General features: G+C 40.5%; 2 protein-coding genes across 10 annotated transcripts in view; one reads left to right on the top strand and one right to left on the bottom strand.

The window, feature by feature from the left end:
• The window catches only part of CEP250 (centrosomal protein 250), a 132,578-nt gene that overhangs the window by 84,167 nt on the left and 31,150 nt on the right, over window positions 1-17,261 (top strand). For 3 of the 9 annotated variants that reach the window (XM_083444119.1, XM_083444112.1, XM_083444111.1), the window contains exons 1-5: window positions 12,302-12,669; window positions 15,049-15,231; window positions 15,886-15,942; window positions 16,536-16,618; window positions 16,758-16,923. In XM_083444119.1, coding sequence (XP_083300245.1) covers window positions 12,643-12,669; window positions 15,049-15,231; window positions 15,886-15,942; window positions 16,536-16,618; window positions 16,758-16,923 — 516 coding nt within the window. In that variant the 5' untranslated portion in view covers window positions 12,302-12,642. The other 6 variants (XM_083444115.1, XM_083444114.1, XM_083444117.1 and 3 more) reach the window with 5 other exon arrangements.
• GDF5 (growth differentiation factor 5) lies at window positions 39-5,467 on the bottom strand. The gene is made up of 2 exons (XM_083444133.1): window positions 3,857-5,467; window positions 39-2,596 (listed from the first exon to the last, which is right to left on the bottom strand). The coding sequence occupies exons 1-2, from the start codon at window positions 4,491-4,493 to the stop codon at window positions 1,728-1,730; spliced, it is 1,506 nt and encodes a 501-aa protein (XP_083300259.1). The 5' UTR covers window positions 4,494-5,467; the 3' UTR covers window positions 39-1,727.

The following is a 17,261-nucleotide window of genomic DNA, read 5'->3' as shown; positions in this document are numbered from 1 at the left end:
ATTTTCATTAATTGAACAAAACATTCAAAACAAATAGCTTTTTAAAATAAAATTATATTTATGGTAACTATGGCACCTAGATACACTTAACACTGTCAATAATTTAGTACATCTTAAGCTGTTATTTTACTACGAGCAATAGAGAACAGCGTGAATTAGAAGCAGAATAATACAACAGTTTGAACGTTAACATGAAAAAGATGGATATTTAATAAAGATATGAAGCTGAAATAAAATATACATTGAAAGAAATAGGTTTGTCTGCAGTTCTCTAAATCCATGTATAATGCGTACAATTTAAAACAAATTCAACATTTATTTATTTATTGGTAAATATACAGTTTTAAGAATTATGAAATGTTGCTCATAACTATTTGTGTTAAACTAGTTAGTTTAAACACTGTGGGTAGAATTAAACATGCTCTTCCAGTCATTCCATCTGTACAAGCCTTCTGGCTACCAGATGCAATGATACCCCTCCCCCTTTCTCCATGTGCTGTTCTGAGGGTTCTTCTGACACCCCCTTCCCCCCCAGTCAGTTTTTTGGATCATGGGAGTAGGAGATGAGGCAATGCTCCATTGCACAAATGAGGCTAATGGGGTTCGTTATGTGAATCTTGTCCACTGTTTTGTAGAGATATCCTAAAGCACATATGAAAGTTAGATATATGATGGTGAAAACAGAGGATTAATCCTGCAAAGATGGATTATTATTGTTCAGGCTTCGAAACAGTGCCAGGAGGAGAAAGCGAAAATGTACAGAAGCAAGTTGCACTGAATTTGCCAGTGTCCTTAGGAATTCAAAAAACTGTATCATGTGAAAATTAAATGTCCTTTGCAGAAGGTTTTCATAGGAAAGTTGTTACTCTGGGTGAGTCTGTCAACTCTAGGCCTGCCCTACTGTATGTCAAAATGAATCAAGCTGCTTCAGGCAGAGGAATTTAGGTGGATAGATGAAGGCAGGAACTGACTTTCAGAAGTGTTGGCTCTAGTATCTGGAGCACCATTTGGCCCTCTGCTCCAGAGAGCAAAATGTCTTGATCTAGAACAGAGTCTGGAAGTAATAAATTAGTGTTGGAATGAGTCCAAAAGGTAGATACAAAAACAATTACATTTCAGTAGATTTTTCGTGTCACTTCTTCTATAAATCTATTCTAGCTATTAGAAAACATACAGCCTGGTCCTATGAGTTGTGTCACTAGTACAAACATTTAAGGGGCAGTGCAACAGATGCTGCACTGATGTAACAACATTGTCTATGGCTTGGCACCATGAGCTGATCCAAGGTTTTAATGGCTACATCAGCATATTTCAAGCTGCTGTGTTGGCAGCTGTGAGCCTCTCCAAATGTGGCACAACAGCACTGCATACAATTCCTAATTAGTGTTGAACAGGACAGACAAGAAGCATGATGGAGGCATGGTTGATGTATGGCAGGGAACAACTGAAAAAGGTAGCACCACAAACAGAATTTCAGCCACCATAGGGTATGCCGTATTACACAGTCCTCCATGCCACTGAGCTTTGATAGTAGCTTGTAGAGGCAACTGAGAGGCAGCAGAGCAAAATAGGCTTGCATTAATTGCCAACCAATGCATTGCTTGTGACAGATCCACAACAGCTATCGACCACTCTGAGTGATATCACAGTGCTGATTTGTGTCAGTTCATTTTTGTCAGCTGCTAGGAAAGGATTTGCGGTTAGTACTGTGAGAGATTGCGCTGCTGCTACCTGCAGCCGCAGGACTCCACTACCATGTCTTCATATTGTTTGTAGACTACATTATTAGCAGAGTCAATAAACAGGATGCTAATAGGACTCAGTCTTGTCGGAACACAACAAGTTGGAGGTGTCGACTCTGGATCCATAGAGTTCATTAATGTTTGGATAACAGCATGATTGGTGGGTTCCAAATGGGACCGAAGAGGAAATTCGCAAAGTCCTTCACAATGATAAGCTTCATATTCAAGAGGGGCTATTATCCAGTCATCCCAGCCCATATCCTTAAAATTCACATGAAGTGCTTTTTTGCTGCATCTTGTCTTCAGATTCTTGTTGGGCCTCTTTCCTTGCCGAGTTGCTAAAGGAGCCCTTCTCTTTCTTCTTTGATTGAATAGGTATTCATAAACAGTTTTGTCATCCTGGCCAGATCTGGCTTTTATTTCATTGAAGAACAAGTCTCTTTTCTTTGTCCTACCAAATACTAAGAAGAGAGCTTTTTCATTGACTTGCCTCCCTGTTCTGTTAAATCCCACAGTCCTTAAATCAACAGGCCTTCCCCTTTCAAAAGCCTCCAGTTCAAAACACAAGTTAGCAGAGTTTTTAAAATTCCTAAAAAGCTTCCAAATGTCAAAGACTTCCCATTTTGCGGTATCTAAGATGTTGACTGTCCGAGAGTCCAAGAGGATGGATGCTTGCCTGCTTGTGGAGCAACTGAATAGTTTCACTTGACATGTTTTCCCATGAGAAGTAGGCTTCCAGTTGTCAGAAGGTTTTTTCCTTAAAATACGCAGTTCTGCCCCCAGTAAGCCATCCTTTTCTAATGCACTGATATCAAAAATGTATTTCTGCTTTTTAACAGCTGGAGCACGGTCATCTAAAGAGAGAAAGAGGGAGAGATGTATGTATATTGAACAGAAAAATTTCAATTTCTCTTAATAACATACAATGACCTTCACTATTAGTTTGCATCCTTGGGAATTATAAAACATTGCTATGGAAATGCTACAAGTTCATACTCCATGGAGGTTTACTAAAACAACACTTCCAATTCAGACACAGAAATATTTCTGCATTATTTTAGTCTGCGTTCTTGTCCCCCAAAGTTAATCCGACAGTACATTAAGGCTAATCAATAGGACTTAGTTTCCATTTGACTGCATTTGGTATTAAGATTCCAGACGGCAAATTTAATACATTTTGTTTTATTGTAATTTTGGTAACTTATGTGCTGTCACTTGATTTAGCATTTGAAGGCATACATTCTCTTTTATATACTATCTACCTATTGAGATACATAGAGAAAGTGTGAGAGAGTCTTTGTTGTCCATTAGCATGACACTTCCTTTAGTCTAGATAAAGTTGGGTTGCATCTCTTCCGAATCACTCTACACTTCTTTATATGACTTCAAAACTCTCAACATAAAATTGTATGATCCATTGACTGATCCAAGCTAAATTTACCAAGCATGGTTGCACAAATCATTCATTCCAGTGGTGCTTGTGTCAGAGACCTGTGCACCCAACAGCACTGTCACTTGATCCATCCAGCATTCACAGGTTGCTGTGGGGCCCTGTGAGGGTCTAAGGAAGAATGTGGATGGACTCCTGATGAGGTCTTGGAGACATCACCGAAATATTAAATCTCCTGCTTATTTCTTATAACAAGGTATATCTAAATTTGTTTGATTCATAACAACAGACAAACAACACAATCAGAAAGGACTGACTGACTGAAAATCAGAGAGTCTTCTTCTCCCCAAGTCTAACCCTTTAAATTGGTATTTTAGCTGAATTGGATTAATTGGGTATTGTTTGCTGCAGCAGATATACTGCCATCATACACTTTTAGTAGCATGTTCTGCAGGAATAAAAGCATTTTATTTCACTGTAAAACAACAACAACAACATAATCCTAAAATTACTAATATCACTGAGATAAAAGCATGACCGTTTTGTTTGGTCATTGTAAGCATACCAAAAAGCTGATGTGAAAAATGCTCTTTAAATCTATATTGCAAGGATGAAAATGCCTGGAGTCTGCCAAGCTTTTTGGAAATACAGATCCCCTCTGCCCTTTAACTTCTGACATGGATTTCATACACTTGAAAGATAGGCAAACATTCCGTTTTCTTACCTTGCCCCTTGTCTATGAAGCTTGTAATTGTATTGGCAAGCCCAGTCTCCAGTTTTACGCTTCCATTAACACCTTTCCGTTCAGCATCAGAGAGAGTCCTGTACAGGGAGAGCATGTATTCATGTGGGGTGATCGCAGGATGCCTGAATGCCTCCTTAGATTCCCTTTGGGCAATAGCTTCTTTAGTCCTTTTGGTTTTGTAGGAGCTGGCATCTGAATTGCTGGTGCCAGTTTTCTTCAGTGGGGCCTTGGGGCCAAAGTTCTGTAGCTTCGGGGTCACCGTCCTTATTCCCGATTGTCTGTTTGAAGATTGAACTCCTACCTTTTTGTCTGTGCTCCCTGCTTTAGAGAGAGTCTTCTTTGAGTCATCAGTCTTTGCCAAGAGAAGTCCGGCTTGCGCATTATTATTTTTTGCCCTAGACTTTGAATTCCCAGCACTATATCCATGGTTCCCCGTTCTAAATGTACCTGCCCTTGGCAAGGGGTTTCTTTCCTTTCCATCTGTGTTTGACAATCCTAATTTGGATCCTGGATTGCCTTGACTTGCTTCAGCAGGACTCAGCGCTAAGGAAATGAAAACGAGGTAAAACCAGCTAAAGTGCCAAAGCAGTAGAGTAAGAAAGTGCAGGATTTTCATCCTCTGGTCTTCCTTTGAATGCCACCAAAGAAAAAATCAGAAAAGGTTCCTCCAGTTTGGCATAAGAAAACATGAAAAAAATGAAGAACCAAAGTCAGCAGAAAGCGTTTTATTTTAAGCTTAAAGCACTTTAAATCTACTTGTTTAATATTTGTATCCAGTCCCATAGTGGAAATGCTAATTTAGTCAATTTGGTCTTCTCCTGGTTTCTGCTAGCAGCTTGTTCTTGAAAAGAGAAAGTTTACCACCCCCCTTTCTTCTGTAAAAGTGACTAAAAACTTGAAGGACTCTTGTTTAAATCGGAGAGGGTTTTTTTTCCAAGAAGGAAGAATGGCGTAATGCTGCCTCTGTATTAAAAGGTTTTTTAAAAAGTTTTGAATCCCTTCCAGTGAAAATATTTCACACACAGAAACCTGCAGGTGCTCAGAAATCTTTTACAAACCTGAACTCAGGAATTGGAAGCGGAATTCCAACAAAAACCTATTTAATTACTCTCTGATGTCATGCTGTCTAAACTAATTTAAGTGTGATATATTTCTTTTAAAAAGTCTTCTTTGCCCTTTCCATTAGCATGAGTCATACTCTGCTTCATGTAAAACAACTCTGTAGGACCCAAACTCTATAGAATATGTACTTTAAAGTAGCAACTTGTTGCCTCTTTTAGCCTTAAATGAACTTCTCATTTTAAACAAGACAAAGCCGTATAAGAGAAAAAGTAGAAGCCTTTAACAAAATCATTTGGAATAAAGGCATTAAAGCATGCTCTAATTCACAGAGATGTTTTATAAAGTTCTTCTGAACATAGACGCTGACCTTTATTAGCAGCAATTTCCTTCTGTCACTGGGTGATGAAAGGATGAGAGTTAACAAGAGTATTAACAAAATAAACTCTTCTTTAATAAGCACGTTAAAACATTTATTATGACATATTTTTAAAAGTCTTTAAGAAATTAAGCAAAATCTCATGTGATGCCTAGCTAAGGGAATATTTGCTAGCGCTGCATAAAGCTTTTTAAAGTCTTTTATTTAACTGGTTCTCTTTACCAGGATTAGTCAATGTTTGAGCAGCAGTGTCCCCTGCAGGAACCTAGAGCTCCTGTGAAAGAAAAGACAGCTTGTTTAAATAGTTTAGTATAAATGTGATATTTTACAGAAAAATTAAAAATTGCTGTTACAAAACAGACTGCTGGAACTGTAAAGGTACTATATATCATAAATACCTTTATATGTGGAATGAAGCTTTCTTGCGGCATTGATTCCAGAAAACAGGATATAAACTTTGGGAAAGCAGACCGTGAATTAAGCAAATGTCTTCTAGATTGTAACAAAAACAGGTGAGCTTCGCTGAGCAATGTCTTCTGCGTGAAGAAGAGCATCCCGAATCTTTAATTTTGTACATGTTGCTCAATAAAATTTGGCCCCAAGATGAATTCTGCTGCATAGGGAATGTTTCAGGGGCTTCTTGTCCACCTGTGCACCACAACCTACATCACCTGCTGAAATATGTCCAGAAGTTATGACTGCTTTGTCCAATGCTTATTTTTGTTTTTATTTATTTATTTACTTTAGATGGAGGAAATGTCTGATTGGGGCTCTGTGCACCGTAGGCATTCATATGCACCCGGGTCACTGTTTCCCTGTGTATATTTTCTGTGCATCCAAATGTGAGTGCTTTTAGTTTTAAGCCTCTGAAATCTCTCACGTGTTTCCCAGCCACATCAGTTAGTGGTGTCTGATGGGATTTATTCACACAGTGTGTTGCTGTCTCCTCCTCTTGATTAGGACTCCCCCACCCATCACCTTTTCCAGGAACTTGTGGTCCACTGTAGGCGTGTGCACAGATATTATTTATCTTAATTTAAGATAAAATTATAGGTTTTTTGAGTTACCAAATTTGTGCAAAAGAGCAGGCAAGTAAAAAAAAAAAGTGTGTGTTGCTCCAAAATGAAAACAAAATGGAAGAAGTGTGGCAATAGATGGCACACAGTGAAACATCGCCGTGTATGTAAACAAACTTGCCCATGCAATGTGCACAATGTGCTTCAATGCCTTCACAGTTGGGTCACATGTGATTTTATATTGGATCTTATTCCCTTATCAGATGATTGGCATATCAGGAAAATCTGAAAATCTGAATGGGGGGCAGGGAGGAGTGCAGGGTACCATTTGAATGAGGAGGATGTCATTTGTCAGACAAAAATACAGAGGCACAAACAGCTTCAAATCCACATTAAATTTCAGTGTGTTAACAATTACAATCCCATATATACTTATCTAATGCATATTTACTATGAATGGAAACTGTATACTTCATGATGAATCACCCTGTATATATATCATTGTTAACTCTTGTAATAATATAGTAGACCTTTTTCTTTTTTCACTTTTTCTTTTTATGTTGTTCAATTAAAACTGTTATTTAAAAATATTGTTTAAAAAAATTAAATAAGTCCTGGATCTTCCATTAACCTTAAGGCACAAAACAAAACAAAAAATGTGTGTGTCGCTCCAAGTCAGGCAAAAAACAAAACAAAATTCAAAGCAGAGCTGGTGGATTACTGATTTGATTGGGGAAGCAGGATGGAGAGGGTTAACCCTTCTCTACTATGCCATCCCAACTCCAAACAAAATTGCCCTCTAAAGCTGTTATTAGGATGGCAAAAGGTACTGATGCACCTTGGCACTACAGACTTTGCGGTTAAGTCTCCCAGTTGCTGCAGGAACACCACAGCTTTGTCACATGTAGTCAAGTTTTTAAATTCAGAATAATTACAGGATTTCTCCTGTATATGTCAGAAAAGTGACTTGTTTCTATTAGAAAAAGGAATGAGCCCAACCAGCTCAGAGAAAATAAAAAATAAAGGAGGTGTTAATTGGGGTTGAGGGTGTCATTTGATCCTTAAACCATTTTTTTTCCTGCCAACAGTTGGTTTTGACCATGACCAGAAGCAGAAATGTTTAAAGAAAGTACTACTTCAAACATTAATTTTCTTACTAACTGTGCTCTAATAGCCTGAGCAAGCGGCATGATCTCCATTGTACAAATAGAGATTGCCGTCCTCAAACCACTAATGAGCGCTGTAGTTTTTTATGCTGACGCAGCTGTTTGGGGACTGAGCAGTTCTTTAGAAGTTAAAGCACAGGGAATTTCAGCAGTTTGACAAAGAACACGTGAGGTGCAGTGTTAGAAATTCAGATATATAAGCTAGGCACCAAATAGCTCCTTAAACCTGGGTTACAGTCGCCAAAACGGAATGCCTAGTTGCCATTTTTATGCCAGAAGGCTCAAAAGTCGTCTTTTTCAATGACTTTTTGGTTCCTGACATTCATTCTGATTGCGCAAATAAAATATAAAGAATAGAATAGAACATACAGGATATGTTGCTAGTGTGTGAAAACAGTCAAGATCCAAGAATCCCCAGGCATGCACTTCCAGATGGTGGAGATGTCAGGCACCATTTTGGCACCTGGGCATCTTCACCTGGTCACAAGTAGCTGATAGCTAGCTGCAAAATGTGTCTAGTGCCTGGCGAATTTTGAGCGCTGGTGATGAGAAAGAAAAGCCTGAAATCAGGTATATACAGTTATCCCGGCTCCCCAAGGCAAGGCGTTTCCCAATCTCCTCATTTTACCAGATTTTAATATGAAAACTTACTATATTTTCAGCTGACCAATGTAGACTTGCTTGAGCTCAAGAGGCTTTAAAGTCAGACACAGGCAGAGGGTACAGAGGAAGGAGAGGAAGATGGAGACAAGGGTAATGGGAAGTAAGTGCACTTATGATTGGTTTAAGTGGAACAGGAATGGAAAACCTGTGGCCTCCAGATCTTGTTGGACTCCATCAGCTAATGGTCAGGAATGGTAGGGGTTGTAGTTCGGCAACCTTTCGAGGGCTGCAGGTTCCCCACCTGTAGAGGATGAGGCCTAAGGGATTCTACTATTATATGAGGACATACCCCTCATCCTAGTGTTGGCCTGGACCCTGGACCCTGCCCCCTTTAAATGCAGGGCTTTTTAATACTTGGAAAGTTTGAAATGGCCAGGGTAAAAAACATTTAAAGTGGCAAAACATTGGGGTGGGGATGTCCCCATATTAATGGGGAGACAGGCTGGTGCAAATCCACATATTGCTTCAGTGTGGATAAGCTCTTCAGTCTAATCTCCTCCAGTTAAGACTTTTGGACTGCTTGCTAGAGGCCATCCCAAACCCTAGGATCTCTCATGAGTACTTTACAATTGTCAACCCAGTTGTTAGTTTCCCAGCATTCAGTCCGCTGGATTTTTGCCATTCTCACTCCAGCACACCAACTATCCTCCTCATTCTGCTGAGGGAATTGACTATGTATGTTTCCAGTCGGGGTCTTAATCTGCAAATGGGTTGTTGAGATGTCGTAAACAGGCAACAAATTTGTCTTGACTGGATTTTCTGTGGGAAGAGTAAATCTAGAGGGGAAAATATGGGCTGGTGTTTTGATGCCAATGATGTGGCTACTGCAAAAACAAACAAACATACCAAAAAAAACCAACACAAAACTTGCATGCATGAAGTGCACTGATCCCACAATAAATGTGTCTGGAAGCATTCTATGGTAGCATAACAAAGTCTTATTATATGTCCATGGTATTACTGGTAGGTACCTCACTCATTTTTTCCACCTACCTAGCTGTGCAATTTGAAACAATTTCCATGCTCTGTTTCCCCCTTCTTCGTTTCAGAGGTTGTGTGCTTTCTGATCCAGTGCTTGGGTACAAAACTGTAGCCATTAAATTTCCCCCCTGGCTATCTCCAGCACAAAAGCTTGTTCCTGGGCAACCAGGCCAATTCTACCCATTAAGTGGGAATAAGTCTCATTAGAGCTGTTTAGTGCTGTTACAGCAAAACCTTCAGTTTCATTAGCTATACGGACAGAAACTCTTCATGATAGGAGCTGTCCATAAATTGTACAAGCAGAAAGTGGAGGCCGAGGGACTGCCTAGATGTATGCCAAATATATGCCACAGCAGGCTATGGCGCCCAAGAATGATTGCAAACTTTTAGAATGTCTCACTATATGGAATATCCTGGCGTAACCTTAGCTATGGCAGGGCTTGAGCTTCACTAAAGTAAACAGAAAAGTGAAGAAAGAATAGTGTGTTTCAGTGTCAAGAGGCTTAGCAAATATATGCAGGCAATGTACTCAGACTGCAACAGTACTCCGGAGGGAGCAGTTTTAAAAATGGTTCCTATCTACAAATCACTGCTCTTCAGACCTTATGTTTAGCTAGTTTCAGAGAGAAAAATCCCTTTGCTAACCTAGGAAGCCACCATATGATATAGTTTAAGCCGTCACAAAATGACATATGGCCAACCATCTTCTTTGGAAGGAAATAGTAAGTTGTACAGCACTAGAACGTCACACTCTCTGCTTTGTAATAAAGCTAAGAAAAAGTTCTCTGCAGGATTCTAAAGAACTACAACTTGGGTTTCATGCTCCCCAGCTACTGGGAACACCTGCTGAAGTAGCCACTGATGTGAGTTCTATGCCATAGTTGAGAGGTAGCCCTTTATGACCAAGGAACCAAAAGGCTGCAAATACATTTTCTAAAATGTGCTCTCGTAGTGGAGGCCCCTCAAGGGTACAGTATGGATACTGACAGCTTCTGTGAGTTGTTACAAGAGACCTGAGGAAGAAAGGGGCCTCTAAGGGGCATGGATACTGTGGGCTTCTTTGGCATTCACAAAAAAGGTTACCAATAATTTCTGTCCCTTTAAATAATAGAAACCAGATGTTGCTGTTGGCAGTGTCTAACAAATGACATTTCTAATAATTGGAAAGCAGAGTCCAAGGTCTCCAGCTTCTTGGGCTTATAAATCAATAACATTAGTGTCTTAATGCAAACAGAAGCATAAGAATCTGAAGAAGCAAGTGGCTGAGTACAATAATCCAAGGCATGGAAACTTGGAGACAGAATCATGTGATTTGCTTGTCTGCAGCAGCGCCAGAACGTTATAGAAACAAGCTGCAACCAGTCTACAGAAATCATGAGTGTATCCAACAGAATTTATGCTAGATCTGAAGCACATGCAACAATCTTCTACATCTTTGAGCCAAAGTTAACATTATCCGAATATTTTCCTGATCAGTTCCATGTGGTTTTTCTTCTGAAATCAGTACTAACTTGAGAAATTATATTTTATTAATAGGTTTTTTTAAATGCTTCATATGAAAAAACAAGAGTTCCAAAAAAAATCTAAAGGAATGGATTCATAATTTCAGCAGGGCAAAACACAGATAGTACTTATGTAGTAAGACAGATGTGTGGCAGAAGAAATTTTACATTTTTAAGGAAGACTTTTCAGGAAAAATAATACAGTAGTATCTTGGTTTGCAACCGCTTTGGATTACAACCATTTTGGATTACAACCACGTCAGACCCGGAAGAGCGTGCCCCCTTTTTTTTTTTATTACAACGCCCTTTTTTTGGATTACAACCAATTTTTTTGGGGAGGCCCCATTGGCAAAAGTATGCCTTGGGTTACAACCTGTTTTGGTTTACAACCAGACCTCTGGAATGGATTATGGTTGTAAACCAAGGTACCACTATATGATGGAAGGAGTCTTTGGAGCCTGACAGAAACTGTTTGCAGTGAATGGGAGGCTGATACCACTACTGTATTTATTTGGAAAGAAGTTCAGTTGAAATAAAGTTGTCTGCTGGTCAACAGGTTTAGGCTTTGCCATGTCTGAAGTCTGGTCAACTGTAGAGGAACTAAGATGGCAATTATGGATGCTGAAAGGCAAGGCCTGTTGGTCAAGTAAAGAACTGCTCAGCTTTGAAATTTCAACAGTGTTCATACATTTTGAACCTTTGGCACAATCAAGTTTTTAACGGTACTTCTTTAAAACAAACCATGAAACTGGAGATTCTCAGGTGCTGAATTCTTCATATATACCAAATTCTGTGCTTAAGTAGTATGATTCACAAGAGGGGTTCATATGAACACCCGTGTGCTGACAGAGCAAGTAGTTCAGCCAGTGTGAAAGGCCCTACAGGCATACCTTCATATACATAGAATGCTTCTAGTATAACTTCCCATTTCATATCTGTGTTAATTAACTTGGAATAACTACCCCAGTTCTGTTTTCACAGCCCCTAAAGAGATTAGAATCAGTACTCGTAAAAGTAGTTTATATTATTATTATTCATTGTACACATTAATTACATGCTCTCAGGGCAGGTTACAAAAAACAATCAGAACTGCAAATGCTACCAAAATTCACATTTACAGCAACCAATTCACAGGAGATAATTTACAACTCAGCCATCAGGTCAATTCAAACATGAACTGGTAGAAGGAGGAAGTGTGATAAGTCACAAAAAGCATGCATAAAGTTCACAATCATGTGCACAAGCATATATACCCCTTTCCAGTTCCCTCCTCCTTTCTCCTCCTTCAGGAGTCCTGCCCCATGTAGAGGTTCCTGAGCATGTACAGAAAGCTGTCTTGGGACTATTGTGGACTCTTGGCACCCTTCCCAGGAAAGGGGAATGAGAGTGGTTCAGCATGTCCAGAGATGTTGCAACTAGAATGAGGTAAGATTCAGTTTCTCAGGCCTGCTATGAACACAGCCTATTCATTAGCCTTTAAAAGTAACTTTTTGCCTATGCACAGCATCTTGTGATAAAGCAGAGGAGAGAAGAGAAAAGCTGTTTTGGATTTTTAGAAGACAAAAGGAGTTTTGGACAGTTTTGAGGCCTGGTGTGATTATTGAAGCCTGGGGTGATTTCACAGACAGAATTTGTGTATCCTGTCCCTTCATAACTAACATGTTATTGGGCACAGCTTGAATCTGGGCACTGAAATTTCTGCGTTCTTACACCTGACACCATAATCCTAACCAACTTCTTTTGGAAATGTGTCCTATTACTTTTCAATGGGACTTACTTCTAAGCAAGCATGTAACCTGATTCAAAGGCCTAAAGTGGCAATTCTAATCCCATTTACCTAAGAGCAAGCCCCATTAGCATTCAATAAAACATAATTTCTGGGGTGTTAGGATTGCATTGTTCCTCTCCAGTTAAGACTGCTGCCTCATTAAGCCGATCCTTGGTCCCTATTGAAAGCAGAGAGACATCCTACCATGGTACTTGAAATAAACCCGATTTCATGACTCAGATTTTGGCAACCTTAAAGGTATTATCTGGGAGCATATGTGATTGTTTTACATTGTTTTAAATATGTTAAATTGTTTTAACTGCCTCATGTTGGGGGAAAGGTAGGACATAAATAAATAAATATATACTAATAATAGTAATTCGGTAAATAAGTAAACAACGTGAAAGAGAACCCCTCTGTATTTTGAGCACTGGTTTGCAGCCTATCCTATGGAGAGCTTCTGTGGGCTTAAGAGCCTAACTCCGCATAGAAGTGAGGTGTCCCTCGGGACGAACCAAACGCTTATGTACCCCAAATTGCGAACAGCGGGGTCAGCACTTGCCCAGACTTCCCGACGCGGCCTGGACGGCCTTCGGGGCGCTGTGTACGTGAACAGGCGGCGGCGAGAAGCCGAGCTCTGAAGGCCCAAACGGCAAGCGCTCTACAACCGCCAAGTGTGCTTGCGTTTCGCTGGAGGGGTTGCCGTGAGAGGCCTAGCCTCGTCGCTCAGGAAATAAACCGCGCAGATCGCACTTCCGAAAAGCCACGGCTATTGCCTCGCGCTATTCCCCCCGCCCGCCCCGCCTTTCCTGCCGGCGGCATTGGCTACTGGGAGTCGGAGTTTCCCACTAGGCCTGTCCTGCCTGTGGGGATAATGTACCAGGCCTAGACAGTCCCCTTGTTCCCCGGCTCACAAGGGGAACGTGCGCCCTCATACGCCCGGGCAGCCAAGAGTCTCTTAACTGTGGAAAAGCGGGGCGGCACAAACGAGTCGCTTGCCCGCTTCCACTAAGCGAGCGAGCAGGCGGGTTTCCGTTGCCGGAGCGGAGAGAAGAAATGTAATAGGACTCCGGCGGCCCCCTTTCCCCGCCCACGAAAGCCTGCAGGCGGCAGCGGAAAGGAAGTTTCACCATCTCTGGGGAGGTGAGCATCCCAGGTGCACGTTGAGGCGTGCTCAGGTGAGGGCGGGGAGGCTTGCTTGCTGTTATATACTAGGCAGGGCAGAACAGGTGAGGGATAACGTGCTGCTATTGACAATTATAACGGAGTGCCATCACCTCGCTCCGCCTCCGCTCCTGAGCCCAACCCGTTTGCAGAAAGGGAAACTACAGCTTGCGATCTTCCCGGACTCTGGATTGGGAGAATCTGCCATTAATAGAGGACCCCCCCCCCCAAACAACCGCCTCAAACTCGTGCAGATATATGTGGCTGCTTACTGTCGTTGCAAACTCAAAAGTCCTCAGGTTAAAAATTCTAAGCACTTGCAAGTAAGCCCCATTGGATTCAACGGAACTTGTTTTTGAGTAAGCAGGCAGGAGATAGTGCCAATCTGCATTACAAGATTGTTGCAAATAGACTTGAGATGCATTAGGTCAGGGAAAGTACCAGGGATGCATTTCTAATGCAATTCCCAGCAAGTAAAATGCATGGAAATCCATTACACTTTAAAATAAATGTACAGAGGACTAGGCTATGGACTCTGCGCCATGAAAGCTTGGGTCCTGATAAGTTTGTAAGTGCCACAAGACAAAAAAAGTTGTTTTTTGCTTCCACAGACTAACATGGCTAGGATGTATAATGTTATCCACTGTAAAGTTGAGATGGATAGTTATCTTGTAAAGGACAAGTGGTGAGAAAAGAGAATTAATATTTATTTGTGCTTTTCACACGTGGAATTCTTGCATAGATTTAGTTCTGTGTTGGAATTCGTACTTATTCCACGTGCATGTGTGACAATCTTGCATGTTGTGATTTGCTACTATACAGAATGGACTGTAAGAATTTGTTTCAGAATATTGACAGAGTTGTGCAAAACCATAGATTATTGACAAACTATAACATGTTATATTGAAATTACAATTTCTAAAAATGCAGACTGATGCATTTACTTGAGAATAAGCAGCATAGCGGGAATTGTTTTTGAAAACAAACAAACATAGGATTGCACTTCCTTTGTAAGAAAAATGTATTGGATCAGTTGATGCAAGGAAGATTTCCATTTGAAATGTATTAGGCACATTTTTGCTTTTACTCAATCATATTAAAACTTTTTAAAATGTCAGCTTGAGGTTGGTCTCTCGCATCTCCACCTGCTTTTTCTTGACTCTGTAACACACCACTTTATGGTTTGTTTGTGTGTTTTTTTGGTAATATCCCCATTCTCATAAAATATGACTCAAAAATGGCTTGACAAATGTCATAACTAATGCTTTTTCATTCTTTATACAGAATGGAAGCCTGCAACAAGACTGTTGAAATGGCTTTCCAGCTAACAACATTTATTTTTCTTCTGTTGGAACAAAGCAAATTATTTCCCAACTTCGTGCATTTTTCCTTTTGAGGAAGTAGAGCCATCAGGGCCATCTTGTCTGCTAGATTAATTAAACCAGTCTTGCTTCTTTCTGCTTTGACCTTTAGATGGAAGGAGACCAAGCAGCAAGCAGTATGAAAACACAGACAGTTCACTTACTTCCAGAAGAGCAACTAGTGGCACTACATCACCAGATGGTGGAAAATCAGGCATCCTATCAACACAGACTACAGAATTCCCAGGAGGCACAGCATAGGCAGGCAGTACTTGTACAAAAGTTACAGGCAAAGGTAAAACTATTACATTTCTAGTGATATCTCAAACAAGGAGACGATGAATTTTGAGTAGAGAGCTCTTGGTGGATGGAAGAAGGGTACATGAAGAATAAAGTGCTTGCTTGAAAACAAATTTCCTCCTGTTCTTCTAAATATACATTTTGGGCATAGAACCTTTTTCCTGACTTGGCAAATTGCTCAGTTCTAAACTTGCGATATCCCCCGTTTTTCTGTCTTTCTGAAAACCTGTACCCCCCCCCTCCCCAAAGCAATGTGCTGCTGTGCCAACTGGTAAATATTAGCATCATTGTACTACTTCAAAGGCACTCTGCTGTGCTTGCTGGAAGTTAAGCTGATGCATCAATAACCAGCTAATTTGCCATTTGATATAAATGGTGATATAAATGCTGGCCACATGACCTGGAAGCTGTACGCCGGCTCCCTCGGCCAATAAAACGAGATGAGCGCCACAACCCCAGAGTCGGTCACGACTGGACATAATGGTCAGGGGTCCCTTTACCTTTACTTATGTATGTGCAATGCACAAAATCATCCCTAAACAACTTGGAACAAACTCAGAACTCTTAGAATTTCATGAAGGGTGTTGCTGCATACACACTCTTAAGAGGTAATAATAATAATATACCAACTTTTCCTGTTTTATTGCAGGTGCTGCAATATCGTAATTGGTGCAAGGAGTTAGAAATGCGTCTGGAAGCAAATAGGGTAAGTTTTAAAGTATGTGAGTACCATTTTTTTGTGGTTTTGCTATTGGTAACAAAGTGTTGGAGAAATTGGTGTCCTTGTCCTGGCAAGGGAAGTTTATTGCTATTTTTCCTTGTAGTGGTCTACTTCCCTTTTGTGATCACTGTTAAAAGAAATTAGCATAGTTCAATATATGCTGTAATGTCACAAACAATGGGCATGTTTATTTACATGGAAACTAGCAAGGAATTCAAATTATGACATAGCTTTGACTAATCTTCTATTATGAACAGCAGGTGTGTGTGGAGGGGTGAATTCTCACTGGGATAATAGTGGGGCCAAGTGATTATAGTTCCATTTTCTCCAGTTATTTTCAAAAATAAGCCACACAAGGACTAAAGTTGTGAATGACACTGTGTCTTGTTTGGCCCTTAAGCATCTTTCATTAAGCAAGAAAAACCCTAAAAATGCAAACAAATGCACTTCAAGTTGTGCTCATCTCAGCTGTTCACTGGCTTATTGATTCATGGGACGTTAACAAGGAGATCCTGAAGTGAGGGAATAGACCTAATATGGATGTTGTTTTGATTAAATTGTCTGCCTTTTTTGCAAAGGGGTCCCATCCACACCAGTGGGATCGTAAAGAGGACCGTAGTCTAGAGAAAGCGCTGATCCAGTTGGAAGAAGAGCAGCAGAGGTGAGTGAGCTTTTGCAGAAGCTTTATCTTAGCTGGTTTTTGGGAGAAGCAGTGCAACAGCTGCAGCACCATCATTTCATCTTATTAGGACCTTTACAATAGAGATTTGCTAATCCATTGCCTTTCTCCTACGCTTCAGATGTGAGAATTTGGCTGGGGTGAACAACTTGCTCCGTGAGCACTTGGACAAAGCCAATGAGGTGAATGGGGCACTCCGCGAGGATGTCAGCAAGCTGATAGCTGACTGGACAAGGGCCAGAGATGAGCTAGAGCACAAGGAGAGCGAATGGCATAAAGAGCGGGAGGTAGGAATGTGTCACTAATAGGATACTGGGTAGGGAAGGTGGATTTCCTTTTTGATTAACCTTATATTCTAGGCACAAATACTCATTTCTGGTTTGGCAGGCATTGGCTGGGATTAAGTAAACAGTAGAATATTAATTCAGGGTGCGTACAGATGTACATCGTTCTAGAAGTCAAGATGCTGCAGAAAGTGTTTCATATTTAATATACGTAACTTATACTGTATGTTATACAGACATGCAGTTCCCAGTGAATGATTTTCAGAGGTAGTGTCGTGAAGAAAAAACAACTCCTGTATTCAATATAGATCTGAACATCTTTTATTGATGTGGAAAATGCT

This window comes from Podarcis tiliguerta (assembly GCF_965153285.1).
Source record: "Podarcis tiliguerta genome assembly, chromosome: 6".
NCBI classification, from domain to species: Eukaryota; Metazoa; Chordata; class Lepidosauria; order Squamata; family Lacertidae; genus Podarcis; species Podarcis tiliguerta.
The sequence above is the reverse complement of the archived record's forward strand: the minus strand, read 5'-3'. Positions and strand labels throughout refer to the sequence as shown.